The following is a 23,200-nucleotide window of genomic DNA, read 5'->3' on the forward strand; positions in this document are numbered from 1 at the left end:
TAATGTTTAGTGATTACGCCATAAAAGTTGATTAGGTTAAAGTCAAAGTCAAAGTCAAATATTTCTTTATTCAAATAGGCACATAGATGGCACTTTTGATACGTTGATTATATACAAAATGTGTACATAGCAGTGATATTTATTTATTTTTATATCTAAACTAAATTGGTCGCACTTTAGGACATTTCTGCAGTTGTTGATATCCTCTTTGACTAAAATCGCGTAACCTCAGCACAATGAAGCTGTCATTTCGATTTGTGTCAGTCTTCTTCTTCTTTTTGGTTTATTGGTTCTGCGCGCTGAGCGATTGAACCATTGTCAATTGCTTATTCTGTGGTCCCTTTGTGTCACTGTCAATAATTCTGCTTGTGAGTTTTTCTGTCAGATGGCGGTATTTATAGGTTGTTTTTTTGCAGGAAATGTTTCAATAAAATACTAGATATTTCGGTTTTAAACAATAATACTAAAGCCATGATCAGAGCGGGACTTCAACGTCTTGCCAGTGTGTTCAATAGTCAAGGTATTTAAGTACACAAGTTAATATATTATTATTGCATGCATATCATAGTACTAAAATATTTCAGTAATCCGCTATGAACATTAATTGGGATGCATTCCTGTTGCAGGTGGAATTATCTCTCGATTTATTACACAAAATGCTCCAGCCCAGCACAGACCTGCTGAGGAAACAACTAAAGATGTAATATCAACTTGTAACAAATTAATTCAAGAAAAATCCCATCGCAATTTTGCTATAGTACACTTACTTGGTAAACAATGGCGTGTTACGGACGGCGATTTACTGGTTGTAGAAGGGTACTGGCCACCCAATATTGGGGATAAAATTACATTGGACAAAGTTTTATTAGCTGCGTCTAAAGATTTTTCTCTAATTGGCCGACCACTGGTCCAGCCTGGATTGGTAACGGTGACTGCAACAATTATATCCAAAGGCCTATCTCACACCAAAACACATTTCAAAAAGAAGAGGAGGAAGCAGTTCATGAGAATAAACTTTCAAAGATCCCAACAAACTATGCTGCGAATAAACTCTGTAGATATAAAGAATAGTATTAATTCAGCTCCGAAGAATGTATTTTAGTTAGTTACTTATTAATAGTAGTAAAAATATTGGAACCAAAACAAGTTCTTTTATTTCGAAAATACAATTAATTTGAACACTTAAAATGTATTATAGTTTCAACTAAAATAAATGTTTTTTTTTGTAATAATAACTATCAGGATCAGCTATATGTCATACCATAGAGCTTCAGGCGCATTCTGTGGTTCCATCCTTAACAGAACTGAAATTTTGAATAAAACCAAATTTCTTGAAAAGTATTGTAATAAATAGAAACATTAATAATTTAAGTCTAATTTTCCAAAAAAAAAATTATTAATAAACAGATACAATAATAAATAAGTATAATATCATATCAACCCATTACCAATTCACTTCATGGCATAGGTTTAAGCCATAGTCCACCACACTGGCCAAGTGCAATTGGTAGTGGAGATTATATTGCTTAGTCACTATTAAAATATTATCTAAGACATACTTCATAATTATTAGCTACAACTTATTTTGTTATGTACTAAAATTTTTGTCAACTTAGAAACTTCACATTATCACAGTATTCTTGAAAACCACTTTTATGGTCTTCTTTTAAAAATCTTTTCATGCCCTTAAATAAATAAAACAATCTTCTGTTTTCCAACAAACCAGACAAAGTAGCGTGAAACAAATCATAGTCTCCTTCCTTTTTGTAAGCAGAAATGGCTAGTTGGAATTTCTTATAATTATCTTGATCCAATAATGTTTTAATTTCTTTAACAAAATCTATTAGAGACACAGGAGCTGTCCTTTCTTCCACAACTGCATCAACTTCTTTTTTGATGGTATTCATATTTTCTTCAAAACCAAAAGACTTTATTTTTAATTTCTTTTTCTTAGATATTGTAATGTTAGATTCTTCAGCATTCCGTTTGTTTATTGTCACTGATTGTGGTGCTACTTGAGTAGAATCACTACTACTGTCTAATGCACTAAAAAGATCTTTTGTCTGCTTTGGCTTAAACTCATTAACATATGAAGATGACTGTGCATTCTTATAAAAGTCCATGGAAAAATCTGCATACACTTCATTGGAGTTAGGATACTGACTAACTGACTTTTTACTTAAACTTTTATTAACAGTTCTAACATTTGCCGCTGCAAAGGACACCCCTGTTAAACTAGTTGTACTGTTTTCATTGTAAGTGGTAATTTGTTCATGTGGCATCAAAGGTTTTAGTTTGGGAGCTGGCAAAGAGTTTTCAGCATTTTTGAAAAACCTGCAAATCTCACCGACTGTCTCACCAAACTTATTAGAAACATTAATATAATCTCTCAACCAGGCAGATAACTGGCCTTTCAACTTTGGATTATTAAACCTAGTATCACAGAGTAGAATGGCTCCATAGTCATTCTGATGCCTGATTACTCTTCCTATAGCTTGATTTACTGCTCTAGTGGCTTCTAAGGAATACCATTCATCTCCAGACAAATATTCCTTCTGCTTAACTCTAACTTCTTCAAGATACTTTTTCTTTAAAACTATTCTTGGGTCCTTAAGAGGAGGAAAGGGCAACCCTGTTATTATTACAGCTCTACCATTCATATCAGCAAAATCTAAACCTTCTGAAACTTTTCCTCTACAAACTGCCATAAAACAAGCTCCTTTAGTGCTTCGATCACTTATCTTACTGTAATAGTCATTTATAATGGTGTTAAAAGTATCCTTTCTCTGAGGCTCTACAAATATTGGTTTTATATTGCTAATGCTCGACCAGATACCCTCAGCCTGCCACATTTCCTGACATTTTGTCATAATGGGATATGATGGAAAGAAAACCAAAAGCCCATCTGGTATAACCCTGGAGAAACTTAATATAGTTCTGCCTAAAGAGGATATATATTTAGGATTATCACGATTTTGATAATTAGAATTTAACATGACAGCATCAGGTCCCTGGCTAATTATTTTTACATAAATCTGGTTTGATTTGACTATATGTGGATTTTCTAGTTGCACACCAATTGGTATCCCTAACTCTGATATTAGAGGTTTTAATGGAGCCAAAGTACCACTTGTTAAGATAATGCTCTTGACATTTTGGTCTAACAGTTGTTTCATACCAAATCCTGGACTGAAACACCAATAACTCAGGACTCTTTCAGCTGCTTTATTACTAGCTGTTTTAAGTGCACCCCAGCTGTCAGTCTTTTTATTATTCTTTTTGTCTTCTATTTGGATATGGACTTTGTAACATAATTTTACTCTTTCCTTATAGGCTTGTGTAGTGCCACTGAAGACCACATTTAATAGATCAACAATCTTTTGCAATCCATTACCTATTCTCTGGAATGGGGATGCGCTTGCTGTAGAAAGGTACTGAATTAGATTTTCAATAAGCGTTATAACAGACATTTGGTTATGATCTTTAATCTCTGCTTTAGCAAGCAGTTCAAATATAAACCCACCAGGATAAGTGGTACCTTCTGTGCCAATATTTATTTCATCTATAGCCTTTTCTAGAGCCAGCATCATTTCTTTCAATATACATAAGTCATCACATGTAAAGTCTTTGGGTTGATTGGCATCCATGGTTGCATCCATCTGATCCTCAGCCCCTTCTACAAATGATTTCATGACGTGGGTGATTTCATCTATACATAATGCAACATCTGTTGTTCTTATCTGTAAGGAAGCTGACTCCTCACACATTTTCTCTACATTATGTGCCTCATCCAGTATTATTATGTTATTTAACAGCTCAACACCATTCGCCTTCCTAGATTTTGGATCTAACAAATAATTGTATGGCATGAAAATTATATCTGCATCTTGTTTCAGCTCTTTAGATAAATAATATGGGCAGCATTTTAATTTTTTGCCTGCAGTAACTAAATCCTCAATGTCTAAAATCTCATCGCCTTTTACAGATCTATCGTCTTTTTTTGATTCAACATTATTGTAGAAATGACAAGTACGAGATTTAACCTTCAATTGGCACATATGTACTTTGTTCATATTATTTGTCTCTTTGGATACCTCTGGATGGATACACATCTGATCTCTCGAACCGAGTACTGATGCTTTGACATGCCTGTAACTTGACCTTTTTAATTCTTGCATCGCTTGAGTGAGCTGTGAATGCGTTCTCGAAGAATAAATTATTTTAGGCATACCCCATGTCATGTTATCTTTTCCTTTCCCCGCACTTGCTTTATTGAGGTTGTCTCGTAAATTGCCGCTGAAACCGCCGTGTTCCGAAAAGTTTCCAAGTTGAGCATTCATTTGTAATTGAGCCTTTTTAACCAATAACCATGCCAATGAGGAGCACAGCAAGCTGAGAGTCTTCCCGGTCCCCGTTGGTGACTCCAATAATGCATTAGTGTTATTTTGTAAGCTTTCAATGACTTTCTCCATGTAGGCTTTTTGCACATCGTAAGGCTCGAAAGGAAAACTCACAGGTATACCATATATCATAACTTCCGGCATCTTATCTTTATTTATTTGTATGTACTAACTTTATAGGTAAGCTTTAATAGAAATAAAAACATTACGATTATTTTGAAAATGTTAAGTTTTGACAGATTTGACTGTGGTTCCCTTCGGCATTTCCCGCTGAAAATCTAAAACTACAGACAATAAATAACCAATGATTACTATCTATGAGCATGAACGTAGTCTGTGAAATGATTCTACATTAACTTTATGGAGGGTAGAGGTTCAACTTTTCTCCCATATAAGATGACTCTCCTTACCTCTACCCTCCATAATTAACTTCTAGCCTTTTTCTGACTGCAAACGCCAAAAACGTAGACTGACAAAAAACCACAACAACCTAACCTCAAATTTAACGTCAGTTATGAGACAACCATCAAAAACAAAAACAAAACAATTGTTAGATAAAATTATTAAAATATGAAGATTTCAGTTGATCAAGTGTATACTTCAGTAGCCTGCAACCGCGCTCCAGAGACAGCCGACTGGAACAACGAAGGTCTCATATGTTTCGGTGCTTCAAATGCAGTGGTTATTTACGACACGGTATGATCATATTTTTTATCATCAATTTTCATGACCTGATGATGCAGCAGTGGGCGCTATTACGTCAAGTTAAACCATTTTAATTATACATAAAAAACTCTTGAGTTCTATTTGATTTTTTCATTATCTTCCGAGTTAGTTCTTAAAGGAAACTAGGGGCTGCTAAAAAGGGTTTGTTTTATTTCTTTTGGTATGTCATGGAATTTTTAAAAATTTTAATTTTATATTATTTCCTATTGCAGAATGCCAAAGGAAAAGACCCACTAACAGTACTAAGCCACCACAAATCCAAAGTAAACTCAGTAAAGTGGCTTCTAAAACCAAACCAAACCTGTACAGAATTGCTTTCATGCTCGGCAGACAAGAGTGCAGCAGTGTGGACGTTAGAAAAGGAGTCTTGGAAGGTGACAAGTAATTTGGTAGAACATAAAGATGGAGTTACTTGTATTCACGGTGCTTATGTTGATGAGAACAATTTGTTGGTGTACACAGGGTCCATTGACTCCAGTATATGTGTATGGGAGAGAATGGATTGTAAGTAAAAGAACTGGATGCTTATATCTAGGTTACTGGAATGTATAAAAAAAATAACAAAAAAATGAATAAACCTATTTCAATAATAGTTCGTTCTAGAGTTATTTTGTGCTAAGGTGTATCTAAATTGTAATATAATTTCTAAATTTGCAATATAGTCTAAAACAGACTTACTTTTGTTGTCTTGGCACATGAAACGCCTGGCTTTTATTATAATGATTTATATTATCATTTTCTTTAAATTTATTTTGTATTGCAGATACCACAACACTGAAACAAAAAATAAACCTTCAGTCAGGTCTGGCTCTAACCATCCACAGCTGCATACTGCCCTCAGCCAACCAACCCATACTGTTTTGTGCCCTGGACGATCATAAAGTTCACATATTTGTAGAACAGAATGATCATCAGTATCATCGAGTGCACGTGTTGGCAGGGCACGAGGACTGGGTGAGAGGCCTTGACGTGGTGAATGTGGGTAGGGTATTATCTATTTTAAATTAATTTTTCATTTCATAGTATGAGTAATGATCATTCTACCATCTGTCTAATTATACTTTACGGATTACATGAAATTTGCATCAAAATTGGTTCATCATTTTGAGGAAATATTTTCAAAAAAGAGTAACCCCAGATTAAGGGGCTATGGTCTCAAACTTGAATGTCAGCAGGCATCGTCTAATCATTCCAAGCACTTTATCAGCAATATTGTTATAAAAATGTGGAATGCCTTGCCTGAAGATGTAGTGACTGCAGAATCACTGAATCAGTTTAATAATAGACTGGATAAACATCAAAAAGACAAAGAGCGCAAGAAATGATAAAGACTGATGCGTCTTTATCATTTCTTGCGCTCTTTGTCTTTTTGATGTTGCGAAAGCTGCTTAGTCTTTTATATAATAATAATAATAATCATCATATCAATCGATAGACGTCCACTGCTGGACATAGGTCTTTTGTAGGGAGTTCCAAATTCCACTGTATACTTATAATATACAAATAAACATCCAAACACTGAAAAACATTATTGTTCACCACACAAACATTGTCCACTTGTGGGAATCAAACTCACAAACTTGGACTCAGAAAGCAGACGGACAGTGGAATCTACTATCTACGTGAACATATTCCATTTATATTTATTTTATGAAATACATATTGCACTAACATGTTTCTTCAAAATGTAGCATTTAATCCCTTATTATCTAACATCTTCTAAATATTTTTAGACAATGACACATTAATGCTAGCATCTGCCTCACAAGACACATATATTCGCCTATGGAAAATCCAACGTTATGAAGATAAGCCAGTGACAGGAATCAAGGTGGAAGAGAAAATGTTTGATGCATATAGTGTAAAGTTGTCGGTGAAACTTGATGCAGTGCTGGCAGGCCATGAGGGTTGGGTGTATGGAGTCCAGTGGCAGAAGATTCTTAATAATGGTATATAATGCTACACCAGTGATTGAGATATAGGAGTCTATATAAGGTGTATCGATAATACAGTTGTATGTATATCAAAATACCCACCAACTCAATGTCATGATTATTGGTTGTTAATCAAATATAATTTTTATTGCTTCTCGAAAACCATTTATTAATGAAATAATAGTTATTAGCATATTTGTAAAAATCCTAATCAATTTAATAAAATATCTGGCCAATATGAATTTATAGTTCTAACTTTATAAAATTACAAACGTATTTCAACCAAAACCGTCAAGAAAAAGTGCATGGTTGAACACACCTATCGTACGAATTAAAATATCTGTAAAATCATTCATTTTCAGAAACAAACCAACCAACCTACCGGCTCCTGTCTTCATCCCTTGACAAAACCCTCATAATATGGCAGCCTGAGAGCCACGGCGGCGCGTGGGTGGAAAGCGTGAGGGTTGGTGAAGTAGGGGGAAACGGTCTGGGCTTCTATGGCAGTCGATTTGGCCCTGGACCTGGAGCATTTTTAGGCCACGGATATAACGGATCGCTGCATATATGGAAATATGACAAAGTAAGACTCGAATACATTTTTATTAATATCGAAAAAAGGCCCTTGACGAAAATTATGCCTGTTGGAAAGGAATGACAAGCTCTAGGTTGGAGAAAATGCCTATTCACTGTTTGCTTGAAAGTACTCAAATTATTTGAGACGGGCAATACAGTTGTTGGGAGGTATTTCCGAAGTTTAATGTGATGTAACATAGGATCAGTTAATCTTTTGACGGACAAAAGGTTTATTGATCCTTTGATACATCTTGCTGATTGAATAAAGAACATCAACCACATAAGAAAGCATCTGCATCTCTCTCTCTGCTTTGTGGTAGAATCCCCATTCTACTACAAAGCACGGAGGAACGAGACATTACGTCCGATTGGCGCAGTGGTCAGCGACCCTGCTTTCTGAGTCCAAGACCGTGGGTTTGATTCCCTCAACTGGAAAATGTTTGTGTGATGAACATGAATGTTTTTCAGTGTCTGGGTGTTTATATGTATATTATAAATACTTATGCATACTATTCAAAGAAATATTCATCTGTTATCTTAGTACCCATAACACAAGCTACGCTTACTTTGGGACTAGATGGCGGTGTGTGTATTGTCGTAGTATATTTATTTATTTATTACTAGCTGTTGCCCGCGACTTCGTCTGCGTTTGTTTTTTGATGTGGCATTAAATTGCTGCTGTCCGCTGAGGAGTTCTGTCGTCTATCTCCAACCACAGTTTGGGCACACAATTAAACACATATACCTGTATAGTACAAAAATAATTATTTAAATCGGTTCTAATTTGTCGGAGTTATGATGTTAAATCGTCAAACACTCATCCCCTCTCCCAAAGGAACCGAGCTTAATGACGGGATAAAAAGTATCTTATATTACTTCTAACACTTCCAAGAATCTATATATATCATATTTACATTCTCCGTGGAAAAATACATGGTCATACCAATTTTTATGACAATCGGTTGAACGGGGCGGAAGTCGATACTTGACAGCGCCGCCTGGTGGGGAGTTACATCAATGGACATAGCATGTTCGTTTTCTCCGAGGAAAAATACATGGTCATACCAATTTTTATGACAATCGGTTGAACGGGGCGGAAGTCGATACTTGACAGCGCCGCCTGGTGGGGAGTTTCATCAATGGACATAGCATGTTCGTTTTCTCCGTGAAAAAATACATAAGCATACCAATTTTCATAATGATCGGTCAAATAGTTTCTGAGTTTATCGATGACATATATACAAACATCCTCTTTTATATATATAGATTACATATTTAATTAATCATAATATACCATACAGATGTGATGATGATGATTATTTTATAATTAATCATAGTTTAAAAGATTGTTGGAATCTTCTTTGTAATATATTTTAATTCCTAGGAGCTGAACCAGTGGCAGCCCAGTGTGGTGATAGGAGGTCATTTCAGCGAGGTTGAAGATATTCGGTGGGAGCGGGAGGGTCGGTACCTTGTGAGTGTTTCTCTCGACCAAACCACGAGGCTACACGCACCTTGGCTGAGAGCTGATGGTAAGTTATCTTTGGTTTTACTTGAATTTATTGTGGTCTGGTCTGGTGGGAGGCTTTCGCCGTGGCTAGTTACCATCCTACCCAGAAATATGTGCCGCCGATTTAGTGTTTCTGTGCTATGTCGCGTAGAAACCGATTAGGGGTCCTATCATCCTCCCAAACAGGTTAGGCCGCTACCAAGAGGCGAGATTGCAGTCAAGGACTAACTTGTAGTGGAATAAAGAAAAAAACTCCGTTTTTTTTCTTGATTCCACTACCCCTTTACCTCCTTACCCCTTTGGGAAAATGTCTCCTACCCATGCTATTTGTGGTGGGGTTAAAATAGTGGGATGATTCACCCTGTACTCTGAACAGGCATATTAAGATTCCCGCCAGTATATATTTCTTATTGTATTAATAAATAACAGCCTCATTGCGGTTTACTGCGGCTTGTCAGTGTTACTACACTTCCAACTTTGCGTCTTCTTTATTTGGCCCACAGAATCACTTTGAAAAAAAATTGGTTAATTTTAGGTGCACGTCTAATTCTTGGTATTCTATGTGATACAATAAATAAACCAAAGTGGATAAACGTGTTTCTAACAAATATTGAAACAGTGTTGAACATCGTAACTATTTCATTTCAGGTAGAGGAATCCAATGGCATGAGATTGCCCGCCCTCAGGTACACGGGTACGACATGGCGTCCATAGCGCTGGTGTCACCCACAGTGTTCGTGTCGGCCGCTGAGGAGAAGGTCCTGCGAGTGTTTCAAGCGCCGCACAACTTCACACAGAACTTCAAGAGTATAACCGGCAAGCCACTGGTCGGGGACGATGTTAAGGGTGAGGTTTTACTTAATAATAATAATAATAATAAATATACTACGACAATACACACATCGCCACCTAGCCCCAAAGTAAGCGTAGCTTGTGTTATGGGTACTAAGATGACTGATGAATATTTTTATGAATTATATATACATAAATACTTAGGAAATACATATAAACACCCAGACACTGAAAAACACTTATGCTCATCACACAAACATTTTTCAGTTGTGGGAATCGAACCCACGGCCTTGGACTCAGAAAGCAAGGTCGCTGCCCACTGCGCCAGTCGGCCGTCAATATTACTTTAATTGATTATGAGCTGTTTGTCTCTTTATTCATTTATCTACTGCTTTAAATCCTCATTAAAAGAATCTGGAACAGTAAGCTTATTGTCAACATTAAAACACCTAATGCCCTAATAACCATGCACTGAATTTCATTATTACACTCCTTTGTTTTTGAAGTTATACTTCTTTTGGCGCGTCAGGGAAGAATGGTGAGAGTGAATTTTTACGATGCGCGTGTTAGGAAATAGGGAATTACAGCACTTTATCTATGATAAACCCGATGATTATATTAAATATATCAACAAATCTTAGTTTGTATACTCATTGATAATGTATTGAAAATAGAATAATGGACTTTAGTAGACTGTCAAATAAAAGTATAGGATCTATGGCGGGAGACGCGAGTTTGACAAGTTAGATTGGCGGCAAAGAAAAGTGAGGACGGATTTAAATTAATGAATTGAGAATAGAAGATTAAGTAAAGTATTGTGGATAGAACGTTACAAATTGGGAATAGATGATTTATAATGGAAACGACATACTTAACGAAATATTGTTGTGGCAAAACAAGAGTCGTATATACTGGTGATGGAGTTGAGATAAGTTGTTAAAAGTTGTTGGTACTATGGTTGTACCTGATGTTGCATCAGATAAGTATATCTCTTATATCCTTTGGGTTATTTAGGTATCATATATGGAGCCCTAGCATTATTTCATACAGATAGCTTATGTAGCAGAGGTTGCTCTGTACAAACAATTTGTTTCAAAAGTCCTGATGTTATAAGTGATCATAGTAGTTATGTTTGCCCTGTCTTATATGTCTTGTATCAAAGGGCCTAGCGTTATAACATATGATAATGTTGTAATTGTGTTTATAAGTCTTGTTTTAATTGATTGAATAAAAGAGCAACGGTAGAGTTTCTTGCCAGTGGTCTTCTCTGCCGAAGACAGCATTCCGAACTGGTAGTAGAGTCATTTGAAGGTAACAAGTAATATGAATTATAGAGAAGCTTAATATACAGTATTAGTGTCAGTCCAGTTGTTTTATTTCACTCCTTGGGAAGTCAGGTTTATAGAGTACAGACCCACAACACTGCTCTAAAGCAGGTTGGTGGGATTCAATGATGTCTTATAAATTTAATACTTTAATAGGAAGGAAGAATAATAGTCATGAGAATAAATAAGTACTGCTAAGAAACTAGGTATTTAGCTTCAATAATACTGTTAATTAATGAAAGATCTAAGTGCCATCCTGAACATTGTGGGTATTGAAGTGAATATCTGAATACCTGGGCCTTCCATTTTCTATATTTTTTTAGCACGCGCGCACATTGTCACAAAAAAGCGACACCATGCTGTTAGCTGTAGTCAACATTTTAGTTTTTCTAAAAAAGGTTTGACATTTGACTTTTAATTCAAACAATACCTTTCTATTGTTAGTATCGCTTTTTCTACAAACGTAGAATAAGGCGAAATACAACATTTTTGAAAAGATTTTTATCTTGGTACGCCAAAGAAGTACTTATAACTTCTAACGCGTGTACATAAGTACACACATGTTTTTTTTTTCGATACGTTCTGCGCAAAGCCTTACACACAGGCAGCCAATTTCTTCTCGATTCGCGGTATGTGTATGGATTTCAATAAAAGAACATTGGCATTTTTCTTCAATATTTTATTTATTTGTTTTGATTTTGAAATGTTTTTCAGTTTCTTCGCATCTTTAAGTCTTGTTGAGTAGGCAGGGTACTGCACATTTCTTTAAATATCAGATGAAGTACTTTAATACTAAAAAAAAACGTACTCGCAATGTAGGTACGTATGCAAGAAAACGTATTGTTGGTAGAGTATATATTGCAACTTAGATAACAGTATTGCGATGATTGAGCCATGACTATCTTACCTACAAAAACCTGCTTGGCGGTTTAGCCTTTCCTGTACGATGCCGCCTAGAAACTGATTAGGAGAATGAGTTTAATATAACTGCCATAACCTAAGTGGGCCCGTGGGGATAACTTTCACTTCAAACTTTTTGTTATCAGTGTAGGGTGTTGATCTGTATATTATAAGTATTTATGTTTATTATTTATAAAAATATTCATCAATCATCTGGGTGTCCATAACACAAGCTACACTTACTTTGCCATAATATTATATTTATTTCTCGAAAAATCTGACATCACAAACTGAGGCGAAATTTATTAATCTATTATACAAAAATCGACGTTTCTCATCAGTGTGGCGGATACCGAATTAAGACTGCTAGTACACCGGTAACGTTTAGGTAACTTATGTTATAGGACCGGAGGGAGCGTCTGTACCATCACTGGGGCTGTCCAACAAGGCTGTGTTCAACGATGACGACAGAGCCGTCGCCGATGGTGACAACGATGGATACTTCGTGCCCATTCAGCTAAACGGTAATATAATATTCATCAGTATGAAACTACTAGATATTGCCTACATTCTTTATCTACATTTATTAGGTTTTTTACATATCCTGTGCAAACCGTTTGTATACCTAGGAACAAAAGTAGCTTATGTTACTCTCCGTCCGTTCAACTAACTCTATACCAAAATAAAGTTGGTATGTCGCTTAGGGCGTCGAGGAAGGACACACAATTTTGCATTCGTATTCTTCCATTTTACCATGCTTGGGAGATAAAGGTCGTTCCATTTATACAAGACAACATATTAGTCTATATAAACAAAATTTGATATAAACAGTCGACTTATTAGAAAAGGTCATGAATTAGTGTCATCTGCATATCGTCTGCGAAAGGTATGGAAGTCATTTGTGGGATTGAGTATACTTTTATAATATAATTCCTAAGGTAATTTTGCACCTACCAATGCATAAGTTAAAAGAATATGTTAAAAAAAACATTTATTATTACATTTATTATTAAACATATATTGATGTATTTCTTAATGACATGGTTGTTTGGAAGCAACCGCCCCGTTTTCATCTCTCACAAGACAAAAAAATAAATGTTAAAATAAAATATGTGAATAGTTGATGTTGGAAAAGAGCAACTGCTGAGTTTCTTGCCGGCTTCTTCTCGGCAGAATCTCCCTTTCGAACCGGTGGTAGAGTCACTACAAACAGAAAGACTTGACGTTCCAAAAGTGCTTAGCTTGTGCCTACTTAAAAAAAAATGAATTTTAATAAACAGATATGAACTTACTTTGTAATTTATTTGGTCGCTAAACAACAACAGATATGGATTTTCATACAAATTTCGATTCATCTCGAAGAAGTTTGTCAAAATAGTTCTCAAATTTCCATGCATGTTTGAGAAAAAGAATTAAATACACTCAATTGTAATCCTATTGCAGAGCCTCCAACTGAAGAAACGTTGATGCAAAACACGTTGTGGCCGGAAGTGAACAAGTTATACGGCCACGGGTACGAGGTGTACTGTGTAGACGCTAGCTCTGATGGTGCCCTGGTAGCTTCCGCCTGTAAAGCAACCACCGCGGAACACGCTGCTGTACTCATATGGTGAGCCATTAGCTTAACGCTATCACACTGCGGGTCAATCTTTTAGGAGGGCAGGGTTTAAAGCTAGCACCCGCCACTGTGCTCTACTGAGGGTTGCTGGACTTCAAATCAAATCAAATCCTTTTATTTGCATAAAACATTGTAGGTATACATGTTTAGTCATAATATATGACATGCAAATCTTAATTTAAACAAATTCATTTATGTAATAATTAATAAAACATCAAAATAAATAAAATCAAAATAATCGGCTGAATATAATAAAATTTCATTAATTTTACAACAAAACAACAATAAACATGGAATGTCAAGTAAAAATAACTAAACTAATAATTATATTTTATTATCAAAGAACTCCTTTACCGAGTAATAGCATTTATCAACCAACCAGTCAGTCACTTATACAATTACTATCACTATAAATAAATAAATAAATACATAAATATACTACGACAATACACACATCGCCATCTAGCCCTAAAGTAAGCGTAGCTTGTGTTATGGGTACTGAGATAGCTGATGAATATTTTTTTATGAATATAATACACATAAATACTTATAATATACAGATAAACACCCAGACACTGAAAAACATTCATGTTCATCACACAAACACTCTCCAGTTGTGGGAATCGAACCCACGGCCTTGGACTCAGAAAGCAGGGTCGCTGCCCACTGCGCCACTCGGCCGTCAAACAACGTCAAGCCACTATACAACGTGTAACTGAATTACGAAGTAATGTTGAAGGATTCATAAGTACATTTCATAAGGAATCACCGTGTAGATATATTAAATCAAAAGAAGCATATTTATTTTTTCATACAAACGAATTCCAAATATTCCAAATGTTTATTATGACAACCCTATTGAAGATCAAATACCGTCACGCGCATAGTACCTACGCTACGCGACGCGTACCCAATAAAGTGACAGGAGTCACATGGTTTTATTTTCGCACGTGATGTTAGGGCTGTATCTGGTTTCTTTCAGTAAAAACTATCTCAGTAGTTTACTCAAAAACTATTAGGTTTTCGGTTTCACAGATAACCATCAGAGACAGTACAATGTACCTCTATAGCCTGTGAAGTATTTCAGTTTTCATTTAGACGTTGTATATTACATGATAGTGATCACATTCTTACTTACCAATAATTTTAGCCATATTAACTGGGGTCAGTTATTTTTTTTTATATACACTATACGCGATCCGCCCCGGATTCTGGCTGTCAGAAATTAGAAAAAAAGAGATATGTAACAGTGTTGTTGGGCTTTGTTGCAAAATATTATTTTTTCTTCTTTATTATGTTTTTTTATATATTTATAGCGGGAAAACGTGCTAGTGGGTCACCTGATGTTAAGTGATTACCGCTGATGTTAAGTGATCTGCAACACCAGAGGAGCCACCGATGCTTGGCCGGCCTAAACCCTAGATTGTATATTAATAAATAATATATAAAACATCTGTCAAAAAATATTTTAATACTAAATTTTTAAACTAGGTTTATGAGATGAACGCTGTATATTTAGATTTTTTTTTCTTAAAATCAGTGAACATAATCTGTTAATAATTACAATATAACCTCATATTTGTTTCAACAGGGAAACCAAGACCTGGCAACAAATCCAAAAGCTGATATCCCACCAACTGACCATCACACAGCTTGCGTTCTCACCCGATAGTCAGAAACTATTGTCGGTGTCGCGCGATCGAAGGTGGACCTTATACCAAAGGGCGGAGGGTTCTAATTCCTTTGATATAGCCGCAAGTACGGACAAAAAGAACGGAGTACATACTAGGATAATATGGTGTTGCGCGTGGGCGTACGACAGCAGTGTATTTGGTACAGGCTCTAGAGATGGAAAGGTTAGTTGTTTCGACAAATGTTGACATTATATCTATACGTCTATGCTAATACCACAGAATTAAGAATATACAGAACCCTCATTCATCTACTACTGCATGCAGTACTTCAATCATCATCATCATCAAAAGTCTACTGCTGAACCAGTTGGGCTTTCCAAGAGCGCGCCACCACACAGTCTTCCGCTTTTCTCATCAGCTTCCAGCCACCTTCTTAAGGTCACCTGTCCAGCGGGCTGGAGGTCGTCCCAGACAGCGATTACCGATACGCGGTCTCCACTCCAGAACACGTTTGCCCCAACGGCCATCGGTCCAGACAGACATGACCGGCCCACTGCCACTTCAACTTGCTTATCCTTAGAGCTATGTCGGTGACCGTGGTTCTTCTACGGATTTCGTCGTTGCGAATTCTATCACGATGAGAGACTCCCAACATAGCTCGCTCCATAGTGCGTTGCGCGACTAAATTTGTGGATCAGGTCGACTGTCAGTGTCCACGTCTCCGCTCCATATGTCATTACAGGCAGAACACACTCGTTAAAGACTTTCGGCATTGGGGCAGGCATGATGCAGGCACTTTAGGCATGCAGTACATTGTGTCCAAAAACAGTGAAAACTCCCCGCGCTTCCCCACTTTATACCCGCAGAATGTTGCTAGCTCACAAACTTTTTCCCATTTTATGGTAAGCATTTAGAACATAAGAGGTCAAATAGTTACTGTCAACTGCTAAATGGAATGAAGTGACTAATCGCGTGTTCGAGAAACACTACTAAAGTGGAGTGGTTTTGATTCTTCAATATTAATAATAATAATCCTTTATTGCCATACACTATTGTTAATACAAGATTATTAACTAAATTTTTATCAATTAATATTAACAATATGGCAGGTGGCCGCAAACTCAGCCTTATGCAACAATGCCCAGCGCTGATTTTCAGTCTGCACCAGTATCAGACTGTGCAAACAACCGCGTCGCCCGTTGCCTTATTACTATAACTAGAGTAAATTTTAATAATAAATTTAAATTAAAAAAAAAAAAAATGAAATAAATTGCAAAATGAGAAAAAATAAAACTAACACAAACAGTACATATTTAACAATTTAAAGTATTATTCTATCTGTGTATTAGTCGTGTACACGGTTTCTGTATGTACTTAATTCTATGAATAAGACTATGACTAACTATGAAGAAGAAAACTGACTGCTTTGTAATTCATAAGTTACTGAAACGATTTTAATAATTCTTTCACCTATTTTAAGCTGTTAGACGGCCGATTGGCGCAGTGAGCAGCGACCCTGCTTTCTAAGTCCAATACACACACAAACATTCTCCAGTTGTGGTAAACAAACAACTGGAGAATGTTTGTGTAATGAACATGAATGTTTTAGCCAGTATCTAGGTGTTTATCTGTATATTAAAAGTGTTTATGTTCATTAAAACATAGATCTGTTATCTTAGTACCCATAACACAAGCTACGCTTACTTTGGGGCTAGGTGGCAATGTTTGCATGGTTGTAGTATAATTTTTTTTTTTGTCCTCAAGTACCTAGCGCTATATTTAGTTCCGGTAATAGTAAGATTTTAGCCTGAAAAAAAATAATAATAGCCAGTCGTACAGAAACAATAAGTTGAACAAAAAAAGAATAGTAAAGTAATAGACTAAAGAGTATCCGAAAAATTGTTGTCGGCGATGATATGAATTCGCAAGGCTTCTACCACACTTGACTGTGTCAGTAGAAACCCTTGCTCTTGTGAGTTCTACTGATTAAGGTACATTTTAATTTCCAGGTTTGCGTATGGTCTAAAGCAGAAACAATCAGCGATTCCTCACTAAAAGACTACAGTTTGTTGGGTAAGACCTGTCAGCGCATATATTTTAACACAAACTATACATATATCTGGTGGCATATCTTCGGCTGTGGTTCGTTAAGCCGCGTAGTGATTAAGCGTTCCGGTACGACGCCGCGTAGATACCGGTTAGGTTAGGGTTTAATGTAACTGCCGTCTAGGGCTAACTTGTAGTGCAAATAAAAAAACGAATGTACATACGCTTAACGATCCATGGTCAATCGCATATATAATAAACTAAATAATATAATCGCCATGTCGCCTCCAGGATCTATAATTAAGATGAATATATATAATTATGAAAATTAAGCTTAATTTGCTATCCTCCGCGAACAGATCCTCGGCAATGTACTGCGTAGAGTGTACATCGCCGAGGATCTGTTTGGTGTGGAGTATACGGATTGAAGTAATTATAATTACACCATACAGATTCTCCTGCTGTTCGCGGAGTATAGCAAATTAAGCTTAATTTTCATAATATACTTGCGTACCCAGCCCGCTTCGCCGGGCTAGATTTTGCTTTATTTTATTTAAACAATAAACTTACATCATTCAATTTTAATTTAAGTCTCATAATATATTAAATCATTTATTTCTCTCCGTATTCATTCTCTTCTATTCTCTTCTCGAGCGGGTGAGGATCATTATCTACACCCATGTACACCCAACAATAGAATATCATCATAGTAAATAACAGCTGTATTTGACAGTTTAACAGTTCCAAAATAGGAGTCCGATCGTCACCAAACTTTACAGGATTACTCGCCAGGTTAATCTGGATTGAAAGTTTCATTGAAATCGTTCCTGCCGTTTCGGAGCCTATACGGAACATACCCACACACTTTCTCTTTTTTTATAATCCATAATATATATATATATATATTATGGATTTCCGCAAAGTAACGCCTGCTTCTATCCGAATATATGTGTAAAGAACCGAAATATTACTTCACAGACTGCACGAGTTACATTATTTACTGTCTCTGAGACTTATCTGTGAAACCGAAACGCTTATAGTTTTGAGTAAACCACTGCCATAGTTTTTACTGAAAGAAATCAGATACAGCCCTAACATCGCATGTAAAACGCACGCACTTTATTAGGTAGTACGTGTAGCGTAAGTACTATGCGCGTGTCGGTCTTTTAACTTCGATAAGATTGTCATAAGTAAACAATTAAAATGTTTTGAGTTATATTGTATGGAAATATACATAGGCTTCTTTTAATTTAATATTTTTGAGGGTGATATTATGAAATATACTTATGCACCTTTCAACTGTCAGATTCATAAATTTATTTATTTATTTATTCAATTAAAAGTCCATTACAATGTCATATAGATTACAAAATTATTATATTTTCGATAAAAAAGCTTGGGTGTAAATTATTGCTCTAACCAGGTTGCTCTTCTAATAATTTAAAATGACATTGTGAGATGGTGATAACAAAAATAAAACACCCGGCTAAGTTTGTTGTGGGCTTCTTCTTAGACCAGGACGCGTTTGGAACCCTCGTAGCTTTAGTTTTAAGTTTACGAATGTGGTTATCGCCATCATCTCACTACCGTGTAATTCTTATGTACGCATCAAAAATGCCACCTATGGGCCTACTTGAATAAAGATATTTTTGACTTTGACTTTGACTTTGTCAATCTAATGTTTACATTTGAAATGGAACCCTGTGAGGGCGCTGTAACCAGATTGATAGATTAAATTAAGAAGATTATTATAAAATCTAGAAGACAGTTTTCCAAACCATTATTACTAACCATTATGTATAGTATTTATTAGGTTGTATTTATAGTTATCTTTTTATAGAGGTCTATTCTTTACCTAAAATAAAAGTCAAAGTCAAAGTCAAAAATATCTTTATTCAAGTAGGTGGCACTTTTGATGCGTACATAAGAATTACACGGTAGTGAGATGATGGCGATAACCACATTCGTAAACTAAAGTAAAACTAAAAGAATAAATAAATAAATTTAATTAAAAACAGTGGCTTTGAGACTGATGGAATGGCATATATCACGGCATCGGAGGTATGAGGTGAAAGTCGAGTAGCTTGGTGTCAAAGCGCTAAGACCGCTATTGCCAGAGAGTCGCAGGTTCAAATACCGTCGGTTTCGAAATTTTTATATGCTTTCGTAAGTAAGTATTAATACTAAAATGTTTGCAGGTAAACCACTGGAGCTAGCTAATTCGGTGACCGCGCTCGCCTTTGCTCCCCTCGAGTCTGACGTCCGAATAGTGGCCGTGGGTGTAGACTCCGGCGTCATCAGGTTATACCAGTTCGACCTCACCTGGAGTTTGCTGCACGAGTTAGTTAACAGGTTGGTGGTGATACAAAAAAAAATTGAATTGTTATTTTTGAAAATCACTAGTGGCCAACCCGGCTGGGTGATTACGTATCTAGCGACAGGCGTGCGACATGCGTTAATCTTGCTATCCCTGCTGTCAAACGTCACTATTCCATACAATAAATAAACAATGAACAAGACAATCACGTAGTACATTAATTGAATCTATCTCGTAGCGTTTAGACAGCGTTTACAATGTAGGCTCACAAACATGTTTGTTTCTTGGCTTTTCTCTATTATAATATACATGTATACTATATACAAACATTCCACTTGAATCAATCTATCTATAGCTAAAAACTGCCTGAAAATGAAAAAATCTGAGCCCACAATATTGGTTATTTATGCAACTGTTGTTTGTACAATAAGGGGTATTCAAAAGCGAGTTTAGTTATGTGTGTGATAATAGTATCACATGAGTTCCTAATTGTCAACGGTTGGATACAAGATTTTATCTACTCCCATAATATAAAAGATTCTGAACCAGTAAGCTTCCTGCTAACATTAAAACAACCAGTCATAGTAACCTAATATCATCCATTACTGAATATTATATACAAATAAACAAAGCATTAATGAAGTATTATTTATTGTAGTAGTAATAAACATTTTGTATAGAGCAATTATTGAAATCCACTTGAACATGTTCTTTAAGGTTGAAAGGTCCCGATCCCGATGTACTCGGCGGAAAATTTTTATTTTCTATGGAATTAGAAATTGTATTCGACACGTGGAACTTTTGAACCGTTTAAAATATCTAGCGTGCTCTGAAAACTTGAATCGCTCATTTCTTTGTATACAAAAAAAAAAAATATCTTTTTTTAAACGAAGCTCGGCTCTCTCTTAATAAAGCGCGCGTCAATGACAATGTTCTTTTTTGAAATTCAAACATAACACGCATCGAGCAGTGAGATTCCGGCTGTCTGTTAAGTATAAAACCTTTGCGCAGATACGAAAAAAAAACAAAGGAGTGTTAAAATGAAATTCAGTACATCATATTATACGTTTGGATGTTATAATGTAGACAATAAGCTAACTGTTTCTGAATCTTTAAAGCATGGGAGTAGATAAACGTATTTATTAGAATGTATGGCAAAGCTTTTAAAAAAAACCTTACAGCATGTCGCAGATTAAAACCAATTCAAGCTTAATTTTTAAATCTTCGTCAAACTTCATTATCGGTGCACGTTTAAAAAAAGGTCTACGTGAATGTCACGTGCAAAATAATCATTATTTCCGCCCCACGTTTCTTTTTCAAACCTTATAAGGCCTCTAAAGCCTCTTAGAATATCTACCGCCTCGTAACAATAATCCATCTTTTTTTCTGGATTCCTGACTTTTTGAATTCTGGCTCGAACTTCAAAGACCATAAGCATAATTTTGGTCATTCCGACATAAATTTAGTTTTTTTTTTAAATATACTTAGGCAAAAGAAGTTTTGCTAATACGTAGAACTTGCTAAAAATTTTTGATTTGAAATATTTTAAAGCAATAGACGAAAGCAACGTTATAAAATTGCGATTGTTTGTTCCAGCGTGGCGCACCATTTAACAGTGAAGCGGCTTTTCTTCCGTCCACGACAACCCAATGAGGGCGAAACGAATAAGGAAATGTTACTAGCTAGCTGCGGCAGTGATAATTTCGTTAGAATTTGTAAATTATACTGTGAATAAAATTAAAAATATATATTTTGATACTTGCTGTCTTTACTGCGTTTTCCACTAAAGAACTGAAGCTTAAAAGTAATGTAATGTGTTACTTTGAATAAATAAATAAATATACTACGACAATACACGTATCACCATCTAGCCCCAAAGTAAGCGTAGCTTTTGGTATGGATACTAAAATGGCTGATGAAAATTTTTTCACACAAACATTATCCAGTTGTGGGAATCGAACCCACGGCCTTGGACTTTGAAAGCAGGGTTGCTGCCCACTGCGCCAATTCGCCGACAACTTTAAATGTCCCCTTCAAGGATCAGTGGAAATTATTTTATTACGCCACTAAGTCGTTCTCATGAACATTCTGTTTGTTTTGTTCAAACCATTACCACTGGATTTCATAGTCTATTTATAATTACCTGAACCTAGAGAATTCTTTAGAGAGAGGGAATGTCGACGTCTTTATCGGTAGATTTATGGAAGTATACTTTTGACCCAAATAACAAAATAGTGTCTTTTGACCCAAAGAATAGTAGCTTACACTGTTATGCTTAATCTTACAATAAATAAATCTCCCAACTGTAATTCCTAGTGGTTCTTATATTTAATCCTACTATATATAAATATATATATATACCGGAGCAACCTCAGGAGATACTGACTTTATAATGAATGAAATTGTTAAGACAAATTACAATTTAACTATTCATTGTAAAGTCGACATCTCCTGAGGATGCTCAGTTTTCGGAGCGAAACGTGAGTAGATGGTACATTGTCGATGACCTTTTTGGTGTGGAGTATGAAGATTGAAGAAATTATAAATTACACCATACAGATTCTCCTACTTTACGCGGAGAATAGCAAATTAAGCTTAATTTTCATAAGTAGGTACTCTTTTAATTTAATGGTACTTAAAATTTGATTTTAGTTATATTATTGTAGTGTTTATTTGCTTATCTTCAAAACACGTGCGATTCTATATTTTAAGCAAATAAGACCAATCATGTCTTACTTTGCGGAACGCGCAAGTCTGCGTGCTGTGTGCAACCAATCACAGGTTTGCATCACTCTTAACGTTTTCAGATACAGAATGTATTAAGAGAATCCGTTGCTAGTAGGTAACAGAATAAACAAACAAAGGATCGTTTTCAAAAGATTTTATTAAAATATATAATATTGTAATTTCAATTAGTCTTTAATATTCAACATATTATAAACTGTACTTAGATATAATATACCCTAAGAATTAACAAATACAGTACACTCAATGCAAGATTTCAATGATTGAGTATTCAGTAATAATCTCGTACTGAGTGTACATTGAACATTCGTAATATTTGGAAGCACTTTGAATATATTCTTTGTAATATATCGTGATTTGAATACAAATCCATAGAAAATAGGTAACTTCGTGTCGCGTTCTAATTTCACGTCAATATACATAATAATAATATATTTATTCACACATACTTCATAACAATAAAAGAACTAAAGAACTAGTATATTATTAGGCCCATATCAAAGGACATACGAAAGGGATTTAGGCCCGGTGTCCACCAAGCCGGAGAGGTGAGATCGAGTACCTATACTTTGTTACATACTTTTATGATAGGTCAAAAACTATACGTATAGTTTATTTGTTCGTTTACACGCATACCTAGCGTATAAACGATGAAATAGGCTACGTAACGGTGTCTT

At 35.6% G+C, this 23,200-nt stretch overlaps 3 protein-coding genes across 3 annotated transcripts; 2 read left to right on the forward strand and 1 right to left on the reverse strand.

Moving 5' to 3' along the window:
* The first annotated feature begins 333 nt into the window (after positions 1 to 333).
* Positions 334 to 1,143, forward strand: LOC120624502 (39S ribosomal protein L21, mitochondrial). The gene is made up of 2 exons (XM_039891088.1): positions 334 to 520; positions 627 to 1,143. Exons 1-2 carry the CDS (start codon positions 472 to 474, stop codon positions 1,100 to 1,102), a joined length of 525 nt encoding a protein of 174 aa, XP_039747022.1. The 5' UTR covers positions 334 to 471; the 3' UTR covers positions 1,103 to 1,143.
* A 124-nt stretch (positions 1,144 to 1,267) lies between these two features.
* LOC120624580 (regulator of telomere elongation helicase 1 homolog) lies at positions 1,268 to 4,663 on the reverse strand. The gene has a single exon (XM_039891216.1). The coding sequence runs from the start codon at positions 4,542 to 4,544 to the stop codon at positions 1,608 to 1,610; it is 2,937 nt and encodes a 978-aa protein (XP_039747150.1). The 5' UTR covers positions 4,545 to 4,663; the 3' UTR covers positions 1,268 to 1,607.
* Positions 4,664 to 4,782: 119 nt separating this feature from the next.
* LOC120624619 (probable elongator complex protein 2) lies at positions 4,783 to 21,536 on the forward strand. Its single transcript, XM_039891268.1, has 13 exons — positions 4,783 to 5,096; positions 5,339 to 5,630; positions 5,890 to 6,108; positions 6,860 to 7,075; positions 7,423 to 7,643; positions 9,021 to 9,168; positions 9,795 to 9,992; positions 12,568 to 12,687; positions 13,607 to 13,772; positions 15,373 to 15,637; positions 17,425 to 17,488; positions 19,660 to 19,813; positions 21,375 to 21,536. Exons 1-13 carry the CDS (start codon positions 4,971 to 4,973, stop codon positions 21,511 to 21,513), a joined length of 2,328 nt encoding a protein of 775 aa, XP_039747202.1. The 5' UTR covers positions 4,783 to 4,970; the 3' UTR covers positions 21,514 to 21,536.
* The last annotated feature ends 1,664 nt before the right edge of the window (positions 21,537 to 23,200 follow it).

This window comes from Pararge aegeria, chromosome 6, assembly GCF_905163445.1.
Source record: "Pararge aegeria chromosome 6, ilParAegt1.1, whole genome shotgun sequence".
Classification (NCBI taxonomy): Eukaryota; Metazoa; Arthropoda; class Insecta; order Lepidoptera; family Nymphalidae; genus Pararge; species Pararge aegeria.